The sequence below is a fragment of the Astatotilapia calliptera genome, chromosome 14 (genome assembly GCF_900246225.1).
Source record: "Astatotilapia calliptera chromosome 14, fAstCal1.2, whole genome shotgun sequence".
In the NCBI taxonomy this organism is placed as follows: domain Eukaryota; kingdom Metazoa; phylum Chordata; class Actinopteri; order Cichliformes; family Cichlidae; genus Astatotilapia; species Astatotilapia calliptera.
The window spans coordinates 38,442,195-38,468,455 of record NC_039315.1 but is presented as its reverse complement, the minus strand read 5'-3'; the positions used below and the strand labels follow the sequence as shown (position 1 = coordinate 38,468,455).

The 26,261-nt window shown below is 40.1% G+C and overlaps 1 protein-coding gene across 2 annotated transcripts; it reads left to right on the top strand.

Annotated features, from left to right (window-relative positions):
* The first annotated feature begins 1,396 nt into the window (after window positions 1-1,396).
* LOC113036351 (PHD finger protein 12) lies at window positions 1,397-20,653 on the top strand. Of its 2 annotated transcripts, none has more exons than XM_026192659.1 (15): window positions 1,397-2,376; window positions 2,622-2,803; window positions 5,552-5,624; window positions 10,062-10,518; window positions 10,640-10,760; window positions 10,839-10,971; window positions 11,066-11,236; window positions 11,700-11,843; window positions 12,677-13,373; window positions 14,534-14,638; window positions 14,764-14,910; window positions 15,025-15,120; window positions 17,744-17,826; window positions 17,918-18,056; window positions 19,438-20,653. In XM_026192659.1, exons 1-15 carry the CDS (start codon window positions 2,311-2,313, stop codon window positions 19,908-19,910), a joined length of 3,087 nt encoding a protein of 1,028 aa, XP_026048444.1. In that variant the 5' UTR covers window positions 1,397-2,310; the 3' UTR covers window positions 19,911-20,653. The 2 variants fall into 2 exon arrangements, with proteins under 2 accessions (XP_026048444.1, XP_026048446.1); XM_026192661.1 differs by having other exon boundaries at window positions 1,399-2,376; window positions 11,066-11,230.
* Window positions 20,654-26,261: the final 5,608 nt, after the last annotated feature.

Below are 26,261 nucleotides of genomic sequence, written 5' to 3'. Positions count from 1 at the left end.
TTTACTTTATTGTGCCTAATTTTATTTTCAACTAGTTATTATTGTTGTTAATTGTTAAGATTTTATTAAGCTGCACACCACTCTACTTATTTAAGTTATTTAGGTTTGTTTGATTTAAGTCAAACATTAACTACTATAACATAAAAATTTCCCAGTTCTGGGATAAATAAACTATATCTTTACCTTAATATCTAAATACTTCTATTTTACCGAGACTTTAAATGCAGGACCTTTACTTGCTGTGGATGTTGCGATCATGCGTGTACTTTAAGTGGGCCTGCACAGCATTTTTATTCCTTGTCTACCAGTCCCATATATTGATGCAATGCCCCACATTTTAATGTGCTCTAGTTTGCAACAGAGAACACCAAGATGAAAAAGTGTGGTTCAGAACTGATGTGCTATAAGTGCTCTGCAAGAGCAGAAAAGTGCTGCATAACAATCAGTCCGTGTGCTGACCTATGGATTAATTGCTATTAAAACTGAAACAGACAGTTTGGCTGCTAAAATATATTTAAACAGTTTTAATACTTAATATGATAGACATGGTTGCACAAAACAGAGATCATACCTTCTATTTTAAGATTGGAAATTTTCATTCACATAAATGGCAGTATATATATCCTTCACATAACTGATGCCAAACTGTTAACTAGCATAGTTTTTTTGTTTTTTGTTTCTAGATTCAGTTTTCATCATCTCTCAGCATTAGTAAGGTGTCCCACACAAACATATTCTTTACCCTACATGTAGTGTTTTGGGATCTGGTCAGACTTTATAGTTGGTGTGATCTGGTTAACAAAAACCAGACAAACCTGCAATAAATACAAATTTTATTTATGTGAGAACTTATATTATTTAAGTGCTAGATGGAAAATAAGTAAATTAGGGCTTCATACATTCTTAAATAAATCTTTGGTTTAAGAGAATATAATGGTGGATTATTGATTTGTTAATGTTTTGGATGTCTTTATTTTCTAATGATCTGTGCATTACTTCAGCGTTTCACTTTGCACAATCTGGTCCTCTCTTAATTAAAGAATGTGTTTCAGACTTCAGCAGCTTAACCCAGTGAGGACTTTAATTGCAAAATACACAATGCCCTCTGTCAGAAAAGTCTGATTGGTAGAAGGATAACTAAGCGCTTTGAGGACAGTGACAGCTGATGTGATTTGGTGCTATGTAATTAAAACTAAATTGGTTTGAATTGATCTAAACATTTCTGTTAGCTTAACTGACTTGTCATCCAGCTGGTATAGGCTCCAGCCCCCCCCGCGATAAGGATAAGCGGAAGAGAATGGATGGATGCTGTCTACATAGACTACATGTTGAAATAGACTACACGTTGAGCAAGCGGAAGAAGAATTAAGATGGTCATTTGAGCAGCTGAAACGCTATTGTAGCAGAAGTGCAAATTACACGAGTCGTGTTCTTTAACAAACAATAAAGCTATTGAAGCAAGAAGCAGTTAATGCTACTCTCGTAGCAGCACAATAGTAATGAGTAGTGCCATAAGGCAACCGACAGGGAAAGTCATAGCAAATAAAATAACTTCAAAACGTCAGTGCCACTCAAAACACCGTGTAGACAATGTTTTACCGCTTCGTTATAATGTATCCGTAATTATCTATATCCGTTCCAATACGCATGCGTGTCCGGTGTGCGCGGTTGCGCCAACTGTAAGGATGTTGCTAGCAGCCAGTGTAGATGCACAGCCTTTTCACAACAATAACATCAACCAAATTTGCATTTCCACATACTTGATTTGAGGATTATACATTCCGGACGCTGTCGGAAACCAGGTTTTGGGCCGTACTACATCTAGTTTTCTCCTGGATTGTTTGGTTACATTTTGTTTTGACAATGGGAGCGGAGGGCTTTGCAGATTTACAGCGCTCCTTTTTGCAGGAGCAGAAACAAGAATCATGGCTGGCCAGCTAGGCCGCAGATGGATTGTGTAGCTAAGAGCAGTAGTCTACTGATAGAAAATTCTGTATGTTTTCGTGGCACTTACACATAAAAAGTGGTGCTAAGGAATCAGTATTTTAACTACATAGTTAGACGTCATTTTTGTTACCTTTTTATGGCCAACCACGGCAGCTAGTGAGACCGCTAGCTTCACAACCTTGACTGGTTGACGTTTGCCTAGCTAGCTCCTTTGGGCAGCTAACGATAGCTAACGTCGATTTACCAGACATCCTCTGACCGAAAACATTCGGGAAGTAATCTCTTACAGGATTTATCGTGGTTATTGTGAGCACCGAGGCTCTTGGTTCGCAAATTCCTTTTGCAAAGTCTGTTTCTGGATGAATGTGGGACAAAATGGAGACCCCAACGATTGTGTACGATTTGGATACCTCTGGGGGCTTAATGGAGGTAAGGCTGCTATGTCTAAGGCCTTAATTAAGCGAAACATTCCTCTGTTGCTAACACTTTAATAAATTTTACCAAATTTGAATCGCAGCTGTCATCATCACTATAGCCCGCTGTCAAGCTCTTAGCTAGCTAATTCGGCTTGGTAACGGAGGCCACAAATTACTGTTACCGCTCTCTATAAACGTCACAGCGGACACTAGACACTAGCCGCGATGTCAAACTAAACAGCTGAACAACTTTTGCAGCAAATTCAAACACTACTGGCGCCCCCGAAGTCAGATGAGGTAGAGAAACGGAGTCGGAAACTGGTGAGGGACGTCCGGAGGAGCGGCAGGGCGACTAACCACGACACCTGCGATAGTTGCAGGGAAGGGGGAGACTTGCTGTGCTGTGACCACTGTCCTGCAGCTTTCCATCTCCAGTGCTGGTAAGTTATTTGACTGAAGAACACGCACAGAGTCAGTAAAACAAGCGGAAATAACTGCTAGTCCCCGTCAGTTATGTGTAAAGATGGCTGAATGCTAACTCCAGTGATTGTCCTCGGTTACCGTTTCGCTGTGGTTCCGATTCTCATAGACACATGATTTGAAATGTGTAAAGAAATGATCTGTTAAATGATTTCATTTTGCCTGATAGTTTTTTCGCTACAAAAGCTCACGCTTATATCAATGAAAAGTCAACATTAACGATCAATTGTTCTTCCGAAATTCCCGCTGTGTTCTCCGTTCACGTTAACCATGGAGGCCGGCTTTAGCCGCTGTGTTGCACTCTGTAAGGTTTATTATTAACTCCCATTTTTCTCTGGAAGCTGCTTGCATGTCAAATTTACTTCCACACATTTTCAGAATCTCAGGAAATAAACCAGTTAAAGTTAATTAAAAGACGTTTGGTGATCTAAGATAGGAACTGATAATTAAAGTAACAGAGCAGAATGTTTTCTTGCTCTGGGAGGACTGTGCACCGTTATCCCAGTCGTCTATCTTGTATACTGACTTTTGGACTTTATATAGTTTGAAAGTGTATAGCAAACTTATTTTCACGCGTCGTTAATGAAAATATAACACACAGGAGTTTGAAAAAAAATGCTTAAATATGTCGTATCTGCAAGAGGCTTGAATTAGCTTGCAGTCGGTCCTCCCCTCCTGCCGAGGCTGCAGCCAGCGGAGCTGCTGGTAAAAATGTAGCCTCTGTTTACAATATGGCGACCTCGTTGCTCTTTCCCCCCCTTCTTCCACCGCCATCTTACAAACCTTTAAAATCAACTCTGATGGAAAAGGGGTGCTTTAAAAATACGGACGAAATATTCCGCAGTTTTTTTGGACGGGTATAACAGCGTTTGTTGAGGTAATTTCGGTGCCGCAGCGATAAATAAATACCCGTATCATTTTTTTCTGTATTACTTTGGTATTTGGAAGAATTGAGTCCAGACTGTCACCTGAAAACCGTATAAAACTCGTCTGTACATATATAGCCACACCTGTGGACGCCTTCAGATTTTAAATATGTATTGACGAATTTTGCTGCTTTGATGTCTGCAATGTAAAAGACAATATTACATGGGGTGACAACTCAGTTGTGCCATGCACAGCGCATCTCACATGTGACCACTTCAAACACAAACATATCATTAAAAAAAACTTGTTTCATTTTTTAAATCTGGAGGAATGTATTTTTGTCGTCATTTTACTGGATATGTTTTGTATTTCTTAGTCCAATTTTTATGCTAAATTCTGCAATTATGAATTCATACACCGGGTGCATCAGCAAAAAAAGTTTAAAGTTGACTAGAAACTATAGAAACAAACAGCCAATAGAAATGAATAAATTGTTAAAAAATAATAATGAGTAAAGAGAAAAAGTAGGTAAATAAGCTTACTACAAGCAAACTACTAGTACCCAGAGAGAACCCACGCAAACACGGGGAGAACATGCAAACCCCACAAAGAAAGGCCCCGGCCAGGTGGTAGAATCAAACTAAGGAGCTCCTTGCTGTGAGGCAACAGTGCTAGTCACTGCACCACCATGGTTAAAAATGCAAGTTAAAAAGAAAGGAGTAACAAAGCATAATAGATAGATGGTTCAGTTTGGTCACTAAGTGTAATTTTCTGAATAACTGTTAAGCGGATGGTGGTTGCAAGTAGCAGATGAGTGATGGAAATACCAAGGTAACAGTTAACCAGACATAATTTTAAAAAATGGTAAGGTGAAATGAGGTGGATCTGACGAAAGTTTTCTTGAATGGGGGCAGTATGTAGTAGGGGTGGGGGGAAAAAAATCGATACTGTGTAGTATCGTGATATTTTGTTTGCTAATAATGTATCGATACAGGGACAGCAGAAATCGATATTTTGTTACAAAAAAGGTTTTTGTGCTCTGACTTCAGAGCATGTTGATCCTTTTTCTGAGCAAGAATCCTGACATTCCTTCACTGTCCAAATGTGTTTAACTTGTTTTTGGCAGCAATAAACATGACAGTTTACTTATTTTAATTTAAGACATGTTTTATTTTAATTACGTTTAAAACTTTTTTTATTTAATGTAAAATTATATTTTGTTTTAATTTACTTTCAAATTCTTCAGTTGCTGAATGGGCTGCATAGTTTTCATAAATTGCATAGTTCAGAATAGCTATAATTGTACCAGATGGTTGCATTCAGTTAAGTTGGACTAGACTGTAATACAAACCGTTCAGTTTGTCAACAATAAAACTGACTGAAATGAGAGAAAGACTGAGTGTGAGACTTTGATATTAGATAAATGAATATTGATAAAGTTTACCTTTATGTACAGAATCTGAATATTGCAAAATATTTTTAAAAATCGCAATAATATTGTATCGTGTGTTAAGTATTGTGATAATATCGTATCGTGGGATGTATGGTGATTCCCACCTCTAGTATGTAGTGTAAAACATTGGAAGCAATTGATTATTAATGAATGTGTCAGCTACTGTAATGAAAATGTAACATTGGTAACTGCCATTACTTTGCACTGTGTGGATGCTTTTGTTGTAATGCAGCCATTGGCCCACCAGATGGAGACAGAAGAAGCTAGACTTTTGTTTTGATACCAAAACAATGGGATCAAATCAGTTTTTCATTTCAATGAAATGGGAATTAGAAATTGTGATTAATTTTATCTTATTAAATATTTAATTTCTGTCTTCTTACGACAGCAACCCACCTCTGAGTGAAGAAATGCTTCCTCCAGGGGAATGGATGTGTCATCGCTGCAATGTTCGAAAGAAGGTGAGTGACAGATGTGTTGTTACACATTTGATTCATTCTGCTTTTGAAATGTATCCTGGAGAGTGTGTTCTATGTACTGATAAATCAGTTCAATTCAATTTTATTTATTCAGCACCAAATCACAATAATATTTTACCTTACAATAATACATGCAGTAGGGCTGCACGATTTTGCATAAAATGAGAATCACGATTTTTTTTGCTTAGAATTGAGATCACGATTCTCTCACGATTCTCTTTTCCAGTATAAATATTTATTGCACTTATTAACTGCACATCAACTTCGTAACAGTTGAGACTGAACATAAAAACAATAAATAAACATAAAAACAACAAATGTCTCACATTTTGTCGTTGTACTGCTTGAAATTCCGTCTCCACCGCTGCTCGACGCTGCGTGTATAGAGCAGGTAGTGCAACAATAGAAAAATAGTTGCGGGACGGCACTGTGTAGCGTTTGTCTAGGGTGTTGATCATTTTCCTAAATCCCTCGTTTTGCACAGTATTGATGGGAGCCATATCTTTGGTCAGGTGATAAGTGATAGCCTCCGTAATTTCTTTGTGCCTGCGGGAGTTCGACGGGTATAGGGAAACGCTGTATAAGGTTTCCGTTATTGATGTTTGGGTGGTTGACCGGGACGGATTTTCTCCTGTCACTTTCTCGTCATCCCTGACGTGCTCTCCGTTGTTTTTTTCCCTGCCAATTTTAGCATCACACAGCACAGCTTCTGTATCACGTGGTATAAAGCTCCGCCCTTGTCATTTGTTGAGCAGGAAGAGTGAGCGCTTGTTTTCATGCAGATTGCGTCCCGGATCAAAATGCGGTACAATCGTCGTCGCCTTTTTTAAAAAAAAATTTTAATCGTTGTCATTTGGAAATGAGATCGCACATAAGTATGAATCGAGATCGCAATTTTTCTAACGATTAATCGTGCAGCCCTAACATGCAGAGAAAAGCAATGAGCAAGCACTTTGGCGACAGTGGGAAGGAAAAACTCCCTTTCAACAGGAAGAAACCTCTGGCAGAACCAGTTTCAGGGAGGGGCGGGGCCATGACACATAGTGAGTCAGAAAGGTGACTGAAGAAAAAATACTCGATGCATCATGGGAGTCCCCCAGCAGTCTACACCTATTGCAGCATAACTAAGGGAGGATTCAGGGTCAACTGATCCAGCCCAACTATATGCTTACATATGCTGTATGTGAGGAGCAGGATTTTGAATTCAATTCTGGATTTAACAGGGAGCCAATATAGGAGAAATCTGCTCTCTCTTTCTAGTCCCTGTCAGGACTCTTGCTGCAGCATTTTGGATTAATTAAAGGCTTTTCAGGGAGTTTTTGGACAATCCCGATAATAATGAATTACAATAGTCCAACCTAGAAGTAATAAATGCATGAAGTAGTTTTTCAGTGTCACAGTGAGACAGGATATTTCTTATTTTAGAGATATTACGCAAAGATTGGAAGTCAGTCCTAGATATTTGTTTAATATGTGCGTTGAAGGACATATCCTGGTCAATAATGACTCCAAGGTTCCTCACAGTGTTACTGGAGGCCAAGGTGATGCCATCCAGAGTAAGAGTCTGGTTAGATACCATATTTCTAAGATTTTCAGGGCCGAGTACAATAACCTCAGTTTGATCTGAATTTAGAAGCAGAAAATTAGAGGCCATCCAGGTCTTTATGTCTTTAAGACATTCCTGCAGTTTAACTAATTGGTGTGTGTTATCTGGCTTCATGGATAAATAAAGTTGGGTGTCCTCTGCATAGCAGTGAAAATGTATGCTATGATACTGCTGATGATACTGCCTAAGGGAAGCATTTAAAATGTAAACAGAATTGGTCCTAGTATATCCATAATTAACCTTGGTGTGTGAAGCGGACTCACATGAACAAATTGGAGTCTATTAGATAGCCGTCTGCTCCTTGCTAACTAAAATATAACAGGACATTGGAGTAAATTCTACCATCTCAAACTTTCTGTTTAATCTGTTTTCTGTTTGATTTTTCTTCAGCTGTGTGAAAAAACTTTAATCTCAGCCAAGCCAACTTACTCAGGAACACATGAAACACTGGAAAAAGCCAAACAACAACATTTTTAAGTTATCTAAGTGACTTATATATCATGTTTAGACCGCGGGGGGTCTGAAAACGATGTGCCAGGAGTTCGGTGTTCTCGTCGGCTCTAGTGAGCCTTGAGCCCCGGCTAGCTATCGAGCTGGTGGGTAACAGATGTCTCCGAAAATGTTGGTGCACTTTTGCAAAAATGTGATGTCTTGATAAACTGATCAGATATTTAAAGTTTAGACAGCTGAATTCTCACTTGAAAATATCTTAAAAGTTTATTTTGTGACCCACAAAGAGTAATATTAAAATTAAGTAGCTGCCGTCATTGTTGGAAACTGGAATTGGCTGGGCCGTGCTATGAATTCTGGGATAGGTTGGGCAACGAAGGATACACCCGACCCATCCTTGAAATCTGGGGAAATGAAGGACGCATTTGTCGGAGTCTTCGAATTTGGACAGCCTTCCTCGTGTCGCTGTAATGTAATCGGCCTCCAAATGCAGTCTCCAAAGGGTGCGGCCCCTGAATTTGGACACAGCTATGATACCGGAGACTGCGGCTGTGTCCCAATCCAGTGACCGTACGCTTCAGAGTATTCACAGTTTGCGTACTAGGAACGGCGCGTACTAGGAAGTACGAGAAGTGCGGAAGTGAGAGGTTGTGAAATGGGACGGTCTAGCCTTCGTCGCGCTGCTCAGGTTGCCTAGCAACCATGATACAAACCGCGAGAAACGTTTCATACAGCATTGTTTGACAGAAATGAAGGAGAAAAAATGTTTTGTTCGTTCATTTTTTTTATGACATCACTTTGATTAGTTGAGTATCTGAGGCTGAGACATGTTCATACTTTTATTCCACAACCGGAGAGAAATAAACAGAGAGAGATTGCAGGACAGACAGACAGGTGACAGTCTCAGGTGTACACACTGCTACACAACAGCACCAGAGAAGGAGGATTTAGTGTTTGTGTTATTACGAGTGCTGAACAAGAAGAGTTCCCAGATGGTACAGTGGACACATGTGTGACTCCTGTGATTAAAGCATCTTTCTTTCAGCTTAACGAGTGAACCGTGAGCTCGTTCAAACACACGTTAAAGTCCGTTTGGCTCGACACCACCGAACAGAGGCAGCAATATAACATAGCTAACATTAACAGTGCAGTGAATCCTGCTTGTGCCGTGATATTCAGGACTGCAAACCAAGCAGCATCACTGACTTTCAGCTTGTTGTGTTTGTGGATGTATAACTGACTTTAATTATCCATAAAATCATCACATTCTCTGTCAGATTAAGGTTGACTATTGAACGGCGTATATTTTAAAGTAGAGGCTTTAAAACCAAGCTGACGCTGAAAGTACAAACATCACTAATGTCACACAACTTTGCTGACATGTGGGCAACAGTAATGTTTTAATGTTCTTCATTATTAAACATTTGCACATAAATAAGTGACATAACATTCAGTACTCACTTTTAAAAGTTTACTCTTCGGCCGCTCCGCTTCAGCCGTCTGCCGTATTTTTCGGCAAAATTATCCACACCCACTGTTGCGCAATGAATTGTGGGATGTATGGGACCACGAAGTCTACAACGGACCACACTTCAAATTTGGGGAAATTGATGGCACATTTGGCAACCGCATTTGGAATACACTTTGGATTGGGACAGCCGTCGTTGCGTCGCTGTGACGTAATCGGTCTCAAAATGCATACTTCGAAGCGTGCGGTCGCTGGATTGGGACACAGCCTGGTTCTTCTTCTTCGGGGTTTAACGGCAGCTGGCATCCTTGTACATGCAGTGCTGCCATCTTCTGTTTCATTTCGTTGTTACACTCTTAAATCCTACTACTTATTCCTGCATCTTTCAGGGTCTTACAAAGCTTCAAACGACACATTGACTATTAAATTAGTCGTCAACGATTTTGATAGTCGACGTAATCGTGGCTAGTTGACAAATTGTGGGAGCCCTAATACAAACCACTGCAGAAATAAATACCTACAGCATGCTCTAATAAATATTATGCTTGACCATAATAATTTAATAAAATATTATGGTCAAAAGTATTGAACGTTGCACTGAGGTCTAACAAGTACAAGTACAGAGATGAGTCCACTGTCAGAGGCCATAAGAAGATTAACTGTAACCTTCACTAAAGCTGTTTTTGTGCTGTGATGAGCTCTGAAACCTGACTGAAACTGTTCAAATAAGCCATTCCTCTGCAGATGATCTGTTTGCTTTTTTTTTAAATGATTTTTTTCAAGAATCTTTGAGATAAAAGGAAGATTAGAGATTCATCTATAATTTGCTAAGACAGCAGTGTCAAGAGATGGCTTTTTAAATCAGTGTTTGGGTTTTTTGTGTGACTTTGTACAGAAAAGAGAACAGAAGTCTGAACAGACCAACGGCCTGCCAGAGAAATCCTCCTCCAAGCGCTCTGCTTCTCCATCCGTGGAGCTGGAGCTCAACGCTGGCCCACTGCGGCTTGATGGTCTTCCTCCGGGGGCCGGAGCTGCAGGCCCTGGTCTACGAGTGGCCCAGGTACGACTATTGGACCGCAGAACCAGCAGCAGGCCAAGCAGCCGACCTGGGACTCCAAATTCCAACACTTCATCCACCCCAACCCCCTCAGAGGAGCAGAACGATGGAGAGGAGGAGGCAGCAGAGCCTGAGGATGAAGTTCAGGGTGCAGAGCTCGAGAGTTCTACAGTTTCTGCTCCGACCCCGCGACTCCTCAAGAGGCCCTTTCAGCTCCTAATAGCGGCTGCTATGGAGAGAAACCCCACTCAGTTTCAGCTGCCGAGTGAGCTCACGTGCACCACTGCACTACCAGGTCAGTCAGTCATAATGACTACCAAAATATGATTTCTTTCAGCACCCTAAGTTTAAAATACCTCTTTATATATGCAGTTTAGACTGTTTCTTCAATGTTGCTCTTTTGTTTGGATTTCTAGGCAGCAGTAAACGGAGGAAAAAAGAAGAGCTGCTTGGAAAGCCCTTCAGGAGGCCTCAGCATGAACTGGATCCCAATGGTCTAGTCCCTTTGCCAGTCAAAATCTGCTTTTCATGCAACAGGTCAGGAGTTCTGGAGCACAGTGCAAAGAAGTAGAAGCAATGACAGCAGGTACTAATTCTATTTATTTGGTCTCTCAGGAGTTGCAGGTTGGCTCCATTGATCCAGTGCGATTACTGTCCCCTCCTGTTCCACATGGACTGTCTGGATCCTCCACTCACAGCTTTACCTGCCGGCAAATGGATGTGTCCAAACCATGTGGAGCACTTAGTAGTAAGATGCACTGTGCTGATTCTAAGCTAAAGCTGCTTTCCCTTTCCTTTTATTGATGTAAATTTGTATTGATATATTTTTGTTTGCTATGCAGCTGAATCAGAGGAGCCTCAGCCTGTCCAGCCGCTGTCAGCTCTTCGATCAGTTCCAGGACAGGATGTCCCAGCACGCAGTTAAGTTGGACTTCCTGCGTAGAGTACATCGACAAAATGCTCCCAACCGGCGCACCACTCACCAGCGCAACAAGAAAACCATCAAGGTAGACGTACGTCTCAGTGTGACGGTGCAGTGTGTTGGATTTCATATAATCCTTTTTTCTTGGCCACTGGAAATGTCTTTTTGGTTAAACTGTCAGCAAGGATTCGCATTTGCACTGTAAAATTTTTATATAACTTTAATGCACATAAAAAACAGCTGCTTGTTTAAGTGAAAATACATTGATGTTTTGTTTTTTTTTTGCACTAATAAAGTTGAGGAGTTGGAAAGTGTTTTGTCTAGTGTCAATTATATAGTTATCGCAAATTTTCAAATGTATATCGTGATAAATATTTTGGTCATATCGCCCTGCTCTACCTAGATACTGACATTCTGTCTTTTTTCCAGCTTCTGAAATTTAAGCAGTTGTGCACTTGTATATGAAGTGATGCTATTTTTAGACACATCTGAACGTACTGGTTAATTTGCTAGAAAGTGTTAGATTGTCTCTAACAGTCAGTGTTTTTATTCAGGTGCCAGATGCCATCAAGTCCCAGTACCAGAATCCTCCGCCCATGCTGCTTCCTGCAGGGGTGCGCCAGCTGGAGCTGGTTTGTAGTGGCATTCCTGACCATCAGCCCACAAAGCATTTCACCACAGAGGCTGAGCAGCAGGAGGTAGGCACAAGAGAAACCAGCAGCTGCCTAACATGTTCTTTAAGTCAGATTGTAATGATAGTTCCCTCGAAACAGGCTTTTGTGTGCTACAATCTGTGTCATCTGATGTAATAGGATGTGAGATTAATAGGAGAGCAGCGTAACCTCCTAAGACCCAAACTCTTTCATGGCATGCATTTTTAATTTCTCTTTGCTATTTGGGCTGATTGGGACCTGATGAATGTAAAACCAAAGAATTATCAGATTTTATTTTTTACCTGATGTTTGTTTCTGAGAAAAATGAGATCCACATATGAGGACATTCGATTTAAATTTCAATAGAACAGTGGCAGTATAACGTCCTCGCATGTGGAAATCAGGCCTTTGTAGAGCAACATTTAGTATTTTGGTCTAGCCAACCCAAAATGTGATGTTCACATATGTGGACACCAGGTCCTAGGAGGTTAAGGATGATTGATCGCTTTCCTTTTCCTTTTGGATGATTGGATGAGAGTTTGGACAAGAAGTTTTTAGAGAGTTAGATTTTTGGTGTAGATGAGTGAAACACTGACACATCCTGTGTACTGTGTTTATCAGAAAGTAACAGAAAATTCAGTATCAGAAGTTCTGAAAACTGAACCAACTGCTTCACGGCACTTTGCAACAGTTGCATTAGAAAGTCTGTTTTTTTCACAGACTGTAGAGCTTTGAGTAATTTGAAAATTGCAGCAAAAGATAAATTCTGGTATCTGTTTGTTTGTGTGATATAAATGAATCCTTGATGAAGGGGAGGGCCTCTCAACAGAACTGCTGGTTGCTTCTTTATAAAAACATACATGTGTTGTGTTGAACAGTGGCTTCAGGATGTCATCGCTCTCCAGTGCAGTATCATGCGACACCTATCCATCAAACAGAAGGCCTCATCAACAGAGTGGCACTTTGAGCAGAAAGCAAATACACAATCAAGTGGAGCATCAGAAGACATGAAAACTCAGGCCTCATTAGAAAGGACTTCTTCCCCTGACCCCTGCTCTAAAGCTTGCAGTACACCCAGTGACTCCCAGGGGGCCTCTCTTTCCAAGGACAGCCCATCAGGGCTAGTTCTTTGCAAATGCACCGTGACACCATGTCAGAACTGTAGGAAACCTAATGGGCCTCTGGAATTGGTTCAGCCTCCCAGAGCCAATGGACCTGTAGACTGTAACAGTGCCTCAGATTCCTGCAGGCAGGCTGAGCTACAGAACAGACTGAAGGCTGGGAAAACGCCATCAGCTTCTGCCTCTGGACTGGTGAACCACATAGGAACAGAAACGGTTAAGAAGGAACCTGAGAGCACTGTAAATGCATGTGCCCAACAGAACTGCCCCACTGCCCCCACGATATGGCCCCACAGTGGCCAACAGAACCACAGGAGCCAGACAGAGCCCCAGGAGGAGTGTGTGAGCACCGATGAAAAGCCCTCCTCAATCACCAGCAGTTCCTTCACAGATGCACCATCTAGAGGCAGCCAGGAGCACGACACAGTAAAGTTTGGATCAGCACCTACTCCAGGTACACATCAGAAATGTCAAAGCTGCAGTCTAAATGTATCACTTTATACAGCTAATAATAATAATGATGATAATAATAGTAATAATATACTCAAGTAATCATTATGTTACTCTCTCCTCATTATACATGTAACGGGGGCCATGGTGTGCATGAGAGAACATTTAATTTGAGGCTATAGCAACATTATTTTGCGTATTTATATTAATTTAAATACATTTTTAACTTTAAGAAATTGTGTTAATAGTCATGCTGTTAGGCTGAATTATTATTAGTATTAACATCTCCACTTTCATAACGTCTGTTTTGCATTAAAGCACAGAGAAGGCCTCAGAACTGAGAATGGTTATATGCTCACCTTTCTTCACTGCAGCCACTACATGCTTGTTTGAAGGCTTACACACATTCACTCGCACACTTTAACACACATGCATTCACACGCGTGCACACTGACCAACTCTGCTTCATCCAGGAGATGCAATACTGTCAGAACTCTTTTTTTCCCCCTTATAATGTAAGAAAGAGCTCCAAGCAGATGGGAAGAAGGCCTTTTTATTTCATGCCTCAGTCTAGGATGGATGGGATGCATAGCTTATTTTATTTGGCAGATCACTTAAAATTGTGATTCTGTTATTTCTACTTTTAATAATTTATCAGTTTTTTGTCTTTAGGAAAATGTTTCTTCAAGAAAGTGGAAATGTGATTGTGATATGGGATGTAAATACAGTAAAAGAGTTGAGCTCTTTTGGCAGATACTGTGTATTGTTAAACTATCAAAACAAGCATTTTCTAAAGTGGAAACAAATGAAACGTTCATTTTAAAAGACCTGAGTTTTCTCTCTTTTGAATGTTTACTGTTGCTATTAATTGAATACTCACTGCTGACATAATCGATGGTGCTAACAGTTTTCTTGCATATTTTGTGTCGTGCAGCCCCATTTACCAAAAGGATACATGGCCATTTAAGAGCACATTTTATTTTCAGTTACTGAGTTATGAAGAAAAAAAAGTTATTCAGATACAACTTGCTTTGCCTTCTATCTCAGTAATAGTTCCTGTGCACTTTTTTCCTTTATAGTGAACTATCAAAAACTGTCTTTTTTCTGGTCCTTCTTTTATCTCATCTCATCAGTTTGTCTCTTTTTTCCTCTCCTGTCCCTCAGACATAAAGGCTGCTCCTGCACTGACGGACTCACTGCTGCCCAACACACTGCCCTCCATCACCAACCTGTCCAGCTGCATGAAGGATGGAAAAGAGGAGGATGGGGGTGAGTTTGTCACTCTGCGGCCACATGTGACAGTTTAAGAGCCTTCGTATTGCTGTGTTCTGCTATGAAACACACGAAGATGTAATTAGCTTCTAGCGGTTGTGTGTGTGTTTGTGTGTGTGCAGGGATTGAGCTGGACAAACTGGATACAGAGATGATCAAGCTCTTGGCCTATCAGAGGATCCAGCAGCTCTTTGCTCCCAAAGTGCCCAGCACTCAACCTCCCCCCACCACCAGCACTACCCCAAAAACCTCAGCACCCCACCCAAACAGTAAGATACCTTTGCACTACAGTTTAGTCTGTTTACTTGTCAAGAAGTCAGTTTTTCTGCTGTTTGATTGCTGTTTTGTTCTAATTATTAAAACCTACACTCTCCTCCTCCCAGGTCAGAAAAAGGTGCAAGCCAGAGCGGTCTTTTACCCTCTGACAGGAAGAGGAGCAGCTGTCAGCATGTGCTATAGGACGTTACACATAGGATCAGGTAGGACATTCAGTCGCTGTGACTTTGACCCTGCTGCATTCTGTGCCCTGGCTCTGAGCCACTCTTAGGTTTCACCTTTGATGAGGAAAGGTTCACGTACTGACGTACTTTATAAAAATCATACCACTTCACCAAACTCCAGTCAATCATGTTTGATTTAGGTTAGGGTTAGGTTAGGGTTTTTTTTGGGACTTTAACTCCTGGAAATATTTTGCAACAGTCTTGAATGTTTTCCACTTGAATAGTGAATAATCTTTCTCATGGTAGAATTATGAGCGTGTTTGGGACTGGCTTCATGCAACTTCAGATACTGACATGCAGCACTCATTTATTCTTTAAGACAGCGGTCCCCAACCTTTTTTGCGCCACGAACCGGTTTATGCCTGACAATATTTTCACGGACCAGCCTTTAAGGTGTCGCGGATAAATACAACAAAATAAAACTAGTACCGGTACCGAAAAAAAGATTTATTCATAACACACGTGAAAAGACCCAGGAAAACCAAGTCAACGATAAAAACGATAAAAAATAACGCTGAAAACCATACATTTCACACCTGAGTCTCAACTCTCGCGGCCCGGTACCAAACGACTCACGGACCGGTACCGGTCCAAGGCCCGGGGGTTGGGGACCGCTGCTTTAAGACATCTTTCCTCTTTGGCATTATGTACACACCAGAATGCTTCTGGGTTTTTATAGAGGTGGTCACTCGTGCTGATCAATTGTGTTTGATTAGCAGTATGTACCTGCTACTTGTCATCTTTATTTCTATGGAAGCAACAAGGGTTTGCTTAGTGCTTCATACACTAATTCTGCATTTTGGCTTAGTTTTTTTCAAATACATGGCAGTAATGTCATATTTTAGAGTATAATATAATAATATATCACAATCTCTGCATCATTAGTCAGGTTGAGTGATAGTTGATACTAGAGCAGGGCGATATGGCCAAAAATATTTATCACGATATACATTTGAAAATTTGCGATAACGATATAACCGACGATATAATTGATGCGAGACAAAATACAACTCCACAACATTACTAGCGCAAAAAGACAACCTTCCATTTATTTTCACTTAAACAAGAAGCTGGTTTTTATGTACATTAAAGCTTTATAAAAATGTAACAGTGCAAATGCAAATTCCTTGCTGAAAGTTTAACCAAAAGGCATTTCCAGTAGAAATGGGCTGACATATCCTGAGTATAACCATGTATAATATCCACTGAAGTTAAAAAGAGGTGCTTTGCAACATTAAACTGCAGTGTGCAGTACGCATTTTTCGGACCATAAGGTGCACAGGATTATAAGGCACATTAAGCGAAACAAAGCAGTCAGATAAATCAAACTTTATTAAACTCATTCTTCTTGCTTCGTCCACTTCTGTACCATTGATTCATTAATGTTGAATTCTCTGGCAGCTGCTCTATTCCCATGTTGCAGTATATTAATGACTAACCTCGTATTGTGGATGGATTATCTCAGTTGTTCTCCTGACTGAAGTTTGGTCCGTTTACAGCATCCTGCCATGCGATTGCATTTGTCTCTAACCATGAAGAACCTTCACGTTAACTTTTATAAGTGGAAAAGTGTTAGTGTTCGTCCTCCAGCTTCACTGTTTATGTTATGCTAATATAGCTGTGTCGCTAGCGATCACGTAGCACATCATTATATACCAGCTAGCCCAACTTCAGTAACCCTACAAACGTCACTGCTGTTTAGTTTCCTGTCTTCATTTATGTTGGAAGTGATAGCAGAGCTGTACGTTTGATTTTTTTCAGAAATCTCTCAGTCAGAACATGCTATATCATGCTTAGGTAACTAGCGAAACTAGCGAGCTAACTTCTGCTAGCTTCCTGCTAACTTCTAACTCCGTTAAATGTAATAACTTTTGTTTTCATGGATGCCTGGAAGTTAAACTTTATAGTTACACCTGGTAAAGCAGCAATGCTGATCGTTTTATTAAAGATGAAAGAATTTAGACAGTTTTTAACTCTAAGTGATGCTGCAGTGTTGTTTGACCTGAAGAATACGGAGTTTAGGACCCAGATTACTCCCAGATTTAAGAGCATCTTAGTCCGACAAATACGACAATAACGACGGCCGCTTGCATGTTCTGCAAAAAAATGTGCTTTGTCGTGTATCTGACGGACAAACACCAAATCAGTTCCACATCACTGAAGTTGCACCATTTTTACAAACCAATTCTGGTTCATCTGTTTCACTCAACAATCGGCCATGTGCGTATGAAAACAAAGGCACTGCGCATGCGCGTTTTACTCCCATTCTATCGCGATATTTCATTTTCCTATCGTTGCCTAACATTATACCGGTATTACCGTGAACGGTATAATATGGCCCAGCCCTAGTTGATACCGTCATCTTTAAATCGGAGTATTTTAAGCAAGTTGTCTGTGAAAGTAAGTTCTTAGACCTGTGAGGGTCACAACAGGACCATGTGGAATAAAAACTACTGAACAAAAACACAATATGTCACATTGGAGTGCAGGTCATTAAAATACATTTTGACACGTCAATATTGCAGAAAAAAAATCCATGTTGCAAATCTGTATTCTTTGTGTTGTGGGAAAGGGTGTTTAAGTCTTTAACTGTTTCTTTAAGGCGCTGACATGGATGTGTGCCTTACAAACTACGGTCACTGCAACTACGTATCGGGGAAACATGCCTGTATTTTCTATGATGAGGTGAGGCCGTTAAACTACATCACTCTGCAGAGCACTCCTGTGGTTGTTAGTGACCAAGATGTAAATTGTGTGTGTGTTTGTCGTCCTTCAGAATACCAAGCATTATGAGCTTCTGAACTATAGCGAGCATGGCACCACAGTGGATAATGTCCTGTACTCGTGCGATTTCTCTGAGAAGACCTCACCATGTCCACCCGGTGGCCTGGTAGCCAAAGTCCAAGGAATCATTCGTAAGTACATCTCCGTCATCTGTTTGGATTGGCTTGAAGGAACCCAGGTCTGTGTGCCCAGTTTGACTTGGACTGCTGATGAGGTCGTCACTCATAGATTTTGTATGAACTTTTTATGAATATCCATCCATCTTCTTCCACTTAGCCACTCATCTGTATGTGTTCTGGTTAAAATGGTTAAAATTTTAATTGTGAAGAAATCATAACATCATTGCTTCTGTAAATTAAAGGAATACTTTAATTTATACTCTAATACTGAAAAGAATCATTTTTAGTTTGGCTAGAATTTCAGGAAGTGTAGCCCCCCCATGTGCTTAATGTCAGTGTCCTGTTTGTTACACTGACACTGCTCCTGCAGTATTGGACAGCTTTTAGTGTTCTTCATCCAAATTGTGGTCAAGGTCACATTTGTCATTCTTAATGGGTACATGTAATTAGTTTGTGCAGTGCAGTGAACCAATGACAAGAAAACTTATCACCTTCTTGCTGTAATTCATACCTTAGAGTAGTCTATGAGATGTGCTGAGCTATGCGTGCTTATATTTAAGTGAATAATATTAGCTTAATATAAAACTAAAATAAATAAGTGAACATCATCATTAGCTGTCTTCAGTCAGCCCATGTTCTTGGACTGCAGCTGCTGGCTCTTGTTCTGCTCTGAGTCCCAGTGAGCTCATTGTATTCTCATTGTGTGAGAACTGCACACGAACCAGTTCTCCGTCTGTTGTAGGTTCTGGTTAGAGTGCCAGCTTGAAGTGCAGGAAAAAAACAAACCATGAGTTTGGTATTGGAATTCATCTCCATCCATAATGGCGATCTAGCCAGCGAGCCTGCTGGTAGAGAAAACACCAAATGGGAAAGAACGGGCTGGCTTATTATTAGCTATTGCAATTTCAAAGTAAAAGTAAGGATGTAGTAAACGTACAGTACAGTGGTAAACTTGGTGCATGTGGCATTGTAGCAATGAGAAAGGTAAATAAAGTGCTAAAATGAGCAGTCAGATATACTTGTTCTGTGGCAGACCACGTTATGTAAAGTCTGAATGTTGCTGTATCACATAAAGCTTCCAGTCTTAATCTGTTATTAAAGATCATTTGGACAGATGTTTGATTAGTAAAGAGCTGCAGTGTGAAACAGCATTAAATCAGATTTCTCTGAAACTGTTTATAGATGATGAGTGTAAAACATGTTTGCCAGAGTTCAGCTTTCCACATGATTTTAGTCTCATTTTCAAAACAAAGTGTTCATTTTTATTTTGTGGATAAAATGTAATCAGTGAAATCTTTTCATGGTTGCATTGTCTCCACATTAATGGAGTTTACTGTGACACTAGTCTGTACAGACGTCTTTCTCAGACCTGCTGCATTTCTTCTTTGCGTAGGTCGCAGTAAGAAACGGGAAGAGAACGAGGGAGCCAACTCCATGGTGGGGTTGTTGCCAGTAGGAGGAGTGATGAGTAGCCAACGTCAGGGTGGTGCTGAGCCGTCTTGTAGCTGCAAAGCGAGTAGCTCCAGTCTAATTGGAGGCAGTGGGGCGGGCTGGGAGGGCACGGCCCTGCTCCACCATGGCAGCTACATCAAACTGGGCTGCCTCCAATTTGTCTTTAGCATCACTGAGTTTGCCAGTAAGCAGCCCAAAGAGGAGCAGGCCACTACACCTGCTGCCAGTTGCACAAGCACCACCACCAGCAGCAGCAGTGTCATCAGCACCACCCTCAGCACCACCGCTAACACCTCCACACCACCACCACCCAGCACTGCCACAACAAGCGGCTTTTCCAACCAGGATGAGGCTGACTCTGAGACTGTACCTCCCCACCAAGTGCCCGTACTGCGTTCTAACTCTGTTCCATAATCCGCACAGGAAGCCCCGCCCTCCCTCTTATTTTGCACCTTCTGTGTCACGATGAAGGGAAAGCTGCACAGCTGGTTGGTCAACAGGGAAAAGTTCTTCTTTTTTTTTTCTTTTCTTTTTTTTAAATGGTTTATATCTTTGCATGAACTTGAAGTATTATTGACAATCTCTTTTTTTCTTTTTTCTTTTAAATGACTGACGTAACCGTCAGGACCGTTAGGACTTTGAGCAAACATTACTTCCTTGGGCTCAATCTTTGTTTTTGCCAGTATATTAGTTATGTATGGTGTAACCTTTTTGTCAGTCAGCCCATTTAGCACAAACATTTTTTTTTCTTTGTAGTATTCAATTCCATACATTCTAATTTCTTTTGCTGCTTTTGCACCACAGGTAGCTATATATGTATGAAAACATACATGCTTATACACTATAACATGTATATATAATGTAAATACATTTTAATTCAGTGCCTCTCGATTGGAGAAACATTGGATTTCATGTAGATTTGCCATTTTTTGGTTTTTAACTGTACAGCTCATTGAATTTGTGATACTGTGTAGAGTACCAGACGTTTTGTGATAAAACTTGTTCTTAGTCTGTACTTTCCGCTGTAGTCCATCTGTAAATACCGTATAGTTTTAGCACTCATTTTAACATCTTGTGCTGCTGTGTATATAAGCACTCTGTCTGTACCTGCTTGTCTGTTCAAACCTGTAAATACAGAAAGATTTTCTAAGAACAAACTCAGTGTTTATGCCTGTTATTTTCAGCCTTGTTCTAGGTCCACTTTGAGCTCTAGTTTGGTTTTCACTTTCTGAGACAGCAAGTTCAGTACTGACAGGGGTGGATCTACAAGGGTGGCATGGGGTGGGCATGTGCTACCCTAAAATAATCTTTGCCACACCCTAGTTGTTTGCATATGACATGTTGTTTATTAAAATAAGTTAGCATTAACACTTTGAGCCTAGCTGCAATTAACGTTGAATATAAATTCTAAAAAATGAATATATTGCAGTGTTACCCTCCCTCCCCTATTAGAAAATGGTTCAGCCCTTGATCGTTTTTTTTAAAAACAATGAAAATCTTTGGCAGTCAGTGACTGACTGAAGTCTAGATGCTCTGTCGGACCTTTGCTGCAGCAGCTTTCGGTTTCTTGATTTGTCTCTGCCTTCAGTTTTGTCTATGGTACAGTTAATAGCATTTTTTTCCATATATACAAAGGCCCTGGAGCCATGCACATTCAATCCTAAATGAAAACATGAACAAGTTTTTCTTTACTGAAAATGAAGAAAAAGAAAATTAGGTTCACAAAAATAGAAGTGTCTGCATTTTCATTTACAAACTGGAATATTTACAGTAGAAACTAAAATGAGGATTTTGCTTTTCCTTTAAGCACACAACTAATATTAAGTTGTGTAACTATTATTTCTGATCACTGTTTTACGTCTGTGTGGCATGGAGTCAACAAATATTTGACACCTGCCTCCAAGCTGACTGGACTACATTAAACAGATCTTCTGCATTCTTGGGTTTTGCATCAAGAAGACAATTTTTGAGGTCATTCCACTAATTCTCAATCAGATTGAGGTCTGGGTATAGGGCCGGCCACTTTATAACATCAATCTGTTTTTGTCTGCAACCAGGATGTTGCCTGCTTGCTGGTGTGTTTGGGGTCGTTGTCCTGCTGAAACACCCATTTTAAATGGTAAATGGCCTGTATTTATATAGCGCTTTACTAGTCCCTAAGGACCCCAAAGCGCTTTACATATCCAGTCATCCACCCATTCACACACACATTCACACACTGGTGATGGCAAGCTACATTGTAGCCACAGCCACCCTGGGGCGCACTGACAGAGGCGAGGCTGCCTGACACTGGCGCCACCGGGCCCTCTGACCACCACCAGTAGGCAACGGGTGAAGTGTCTTGCCCACACAACGACCGAGACTGTCCAAGCCGGGGTTGCCGGTTCGAGCCGGGGCTCAAACCGGCAACCTTCCGATTACAAGGCGACCTCCCAACTCTTGAGCCACGATCGCCCCACGATTTTAAGGGCATTTCTTCCTCAGCATAAGGCAACATGACCTCTTTCAGTGTTTTTAGGTACTGACACTGGTACATGGTGCCTCTTATGTGATAATGGGCCCTATTCCAAAGTATGAGAAAGATAAGATAAGATAACCTTTATTAGTCCCACACGTGGGAAATTTGTTTTGTCACAGCAGGAAGTGGACAGTGCAAAAGTTATGACGCAAAAATTTGAATACAATAAGAATAAATACAGTACACAGCTGTACAGAATAGAATAAAATAAAGATCCCCAGGTGCTTGCACCTCCATGTTTTACAGTCTTCACAGTGTGCTGTGGCTTGTATTCAGTGGTCTTTACACCTAATAAGAACCATCTTGCTCTCATCTGTCCACAGAATATTGCGCCACTTCTCTTTAGGCCAGTCAGTGTGTTCTTTGCCAAACTGTAACCTTTTCAATACATGTCTTTTTTCATCAATGGTACTTTACGAGGGTTTCTTGCAAATAGCTTGGCTTCACATAGGCATCTTCTGATTATTGAAGTACTCGCAGGTAAATGGAGATCATTGATCTGTCTTGAGCTGATCATTGGATGCTTCTTTTCCATTCTTGTTATTCTATGATCTAGGCAGATGGTAGTATTCCTTTTTCTACCATGTGTTTTGGGTTTTCTTCCCCATTTCAAAGCATTTAAAATCGTAATCATTTAAATTCAATTCAATTTTATTTATACAGCACCAAATCACAACAACAGTCGAGAAAAACCCCATCAATCATCCCCTAAGAGCAAGCACTTTGGTGACAGTGGGAAGGAAAAACTCCCTTTTAACAGGAAGAAACCTCCAGCAGAACCAGGCTCAGGGCGGGGCCATCTGCTGAGACCGATTGGGGAGAGAGAAGGAAGACAGGATAGAAGACATGCTGTGGAAGAGAGACAGAGAATCAGCAGAGACGTCTGTTAACACATGTTTAGCAGCATGCATTTCATGTCTGTTAAGTCTATTGGTTGGCTGTTACTCTGCTACACCTAGTCATGAATTTGTTCCCATGTTGTATCATCATTTCTGCCAAAATCAGTACTTAAACACGTTAGTAATGTTAGACACGTTAATAACTGTAACTGTAACGAGTGTGCTCCGTTCACTCAAAGAAGTCAACTGTGAGTTATTCAGTTAAATAAATGCAGCTACACACAAATTAACTCAGATGAATTTGTTGGCATTTTAAACATATCACACTTTACTAGTGATGGGATTTCCGGCTCTTTTTAGAGAACCTGCTCTTTCGGTTCGGCTCACTAAAAAGAGGCGGCTCTTTCGGCTCCGAACCGGCTCTTCAGGTTGTTTTGTTGCTTTAATTAATTTATTATTAACAATAATATAAAATTATGCACAAAAAGGAATTACTAATGTTAAAAAAGTGGTTTTATTTATATATGTTTATATATAAATATGTACAGTGGCCCCTAGAGACAAAGCACGTACAAACTCCAAAACACATTTTTAGCATTAACTGAACTTCCAAAACAGAGCTACCTAGATCACTTAAATTACACAATTGAAAGCATATGTGTATTGTTTGTGTATTAATACACAATCACTCATATATATTCAAATCATTTAAAAAAAATCTTCATTTACCTGTTATTACCACACCAAATCCGGTCGTTGGTACTTGCTGGCTTGTGTAGCCTCTAGGTAACAAAAGCTCAACACTGCCCCCTAGCATCCTGGAGCACTTCTGTTGTGTTTTGTTTGTGTTTTGGAGTTTTTACGTGCTTCTGAGTTTTTATGTGTTTTGGAGTTTGTACGTGCTTTGTCTCTAGGGGCCACCGTAAATATACTTTTATTTATTCACTCCACATAAAATATAATAAATAAATCATATAATACAAAAACCAACTAGTCACAGTTCAACTTTTAACTATTTAAATTTTCAGCTTTTTCCTTTTAAACAAATTTAAAGTGAAACAACACAAAACACTGCAAACCACAACACAATAAAATATTAATTAAAATATGAAAACAAAAAGAAGATGCATATTCTCTGTCATATGGGCCTGCATGAATAAACCTTAATCCTTTATCATCCGCAAATGAAAATAGTTGTGGATAATTACTATACCTTTCTAATGTGACGTTGTTGTCTCTGGCTCTTTCTCTGTCTCTCCCTCTGCTCTGGTGAGAGAAAGGAAAAAACAAACAAACCACGACTCGCGATAAGGAGCCGGCTCGCGTCGTTCACGTCAAAGACCTGGCTCTAAGAGCCATTTCGTTCGCAACCGACACATCACTACACTTTACCAAGTTTAACCCTGTAAGATCCAACCCATCAAAAAATAGCCAGAAAATTCAGATTTTTTTGGAACTCAGATGTTTAATAACCCTTATAACAAAATCCACTTTTTTTGCTATATCATTTTGTATATGGTATATTTTTATTATATATTTATTATATATTTTTGTATATATTTGATACATTGGGCATTTTTTGCAACTTTTTGTTAACAACAATTTTAATTTTAGACAAAAAAGAGTTTTGTCCATAACATTTTGAAATCATGGCAAGTATTGATCATGCTGATGAGATAGGGGTCTCAGAAACTCATGTATCAAATATGATACAAAGGGCATTATAGCGTTAACTCAAATTTTGGACTAGCTACAGTCACAGAACCCACTTTGTGTGCATGTGCTCTAACAGGTTCTCCTAAGAGACGAATGGTATTGATATCAGTGTTTACATTCAAGTATATCTGATTGCTTCTTTTGACAAAGGTCCTTTTTTCCTTTTTACAACATAACAGGGCTGAGTGAATTCAACAATCCAAACTGCCTCTTTACAAAGTCCTGTATCATATCACACTGAGAAAACATCACACGTGCTCAGAAGCTCTCTCTAGTAGTGATGTGGGATACCACTGAGATCAGTTATTATTATTATTATTATTACCCTTTTTTATTTTGTAAAGGGTTCAGATCTTTCGTGAATATTCACCCAGAGCTGGAAATTGTCATTTTCAAATTTGGTTTGTAGTTAAGAAAGAGCACCACTGCCATTTCTGATTATTTTGACTTGTTTTAACTAAAATGAATCAGATAATAAAAATGCATTTCATTGTTGTTATCATTATCCTACATCAGATTGCTGTGGTCCACAGCACTTTTTTACTGTAATTATTACATGTTTGTAGGTGGAAGCAGAGTTTGCCCACATCACCACTGTCCCACTGACATTCATGCAGCAGTTAGATCACCGCTCCTTGCAGCTAATAAAATTCTTCCAAAGGAAAAGACAAGCTCAAGGGGTTGGGAAGCGTATCTGTAACCGGAAGGTCGCCGGTTCGATCCCTGGGCTCTCTGTCCTGGTCGTTGTGTCCTTGGGCAAGACACTTCACCTACCGCCTACTGGTGTTGGCCAGAGGGGCCAATGGCGCGAAATGGCAGCCTCGCTTCTGTCAGTCTGCCCCAGGGCAGCTGTGGCTACAACCGTAGCTTGCCTCCACCAGTGTATGAATGCTAGAGTGAATGAATAGTGGCATTGTAAAGCGCTTTGGGTGCCTTGAAAAGCGCTATATAAATCCAATCCATTATTATTATTATTATTATTATTATTTGCGACAAAAAATTAAGAACATCAAGGCAGACTTGGACAAGGTGTTTTTTTTTATTGTTGTTTTTCTAACAAATGTCTGTTCATCAATATATTTTTGTATTCAATTAATTCTGTTATTATTATTTGAGTGCAACTGTTACTCAATTACTCTTTATTATTCTGAACTCTGTATGGGTTCTTTTTTGGGTGCTATAACTTCTGGCATTTGTTCCTGTTATTCTTTCTGTAATAACCTTTTCTCAAGAGATTTTTTACAAAGTCGATTTTGAAAAATCTTCCTAAAATTAAGATTTAAACTGTTTAAACTGCTACTTTCAGCTGCAGAAACTATTAAAAATTTCAGTTATTTTGGACTTTTCAGTGATTACTTTTTGTGTTTTTTCCTTTTATTTTTTTTCTTGTGTTCTTTACGGCACAATACAACAATAACCTTACACACTGCCCTTTTCTTTGCTGCAGGCTGCTGCCATTGAAACTAAAAGAGCTCGTGTACTAAAAGCACGAATTGTTTATCTCAGTGAAGACCCAGAAACTCTCATAAAGGAGGACACTGTAAGTTTAGTGGCCTCTGCTTTCCACAGCTTTGCGGAAGCAAAGAGAATGTTTTTTTGCAGGTTTGTGTTCTGGCTAAAGATTTATTTCTTTTTATTTTGAGAATGACAACTATTAGGCAATGCGGGAAATGATCCTGGGAATCTTCACCA

What these genes read in the sequence shown, in the direction of transcription:
- LOC113036351 (XM_026192659.1), top strand. Translation starts at nt 2,311, where the DNA reads ATGTGGGACAAAATGGAGACCCCAACGATTGTGTACGATTTGGATACC. An exon ending in GCTTTCCATCTCCAGTGCTG is followed by an intron (nt 2,804 to 5,551) that starts GTAAGTTATTTG and finishes TTCTTACGACAG; the next exon opens with CAACCCACCTCTGAGTGAAG. An exon ending in GTGCACCACTGCACTACCAG is followed by an intron (nt 10,519 to 10,639) that starts GTCAGTCAGTCA and finishes TTGGATTTCTAG; the next exon opens with GCAGCAGTAAACGGAGGAAA.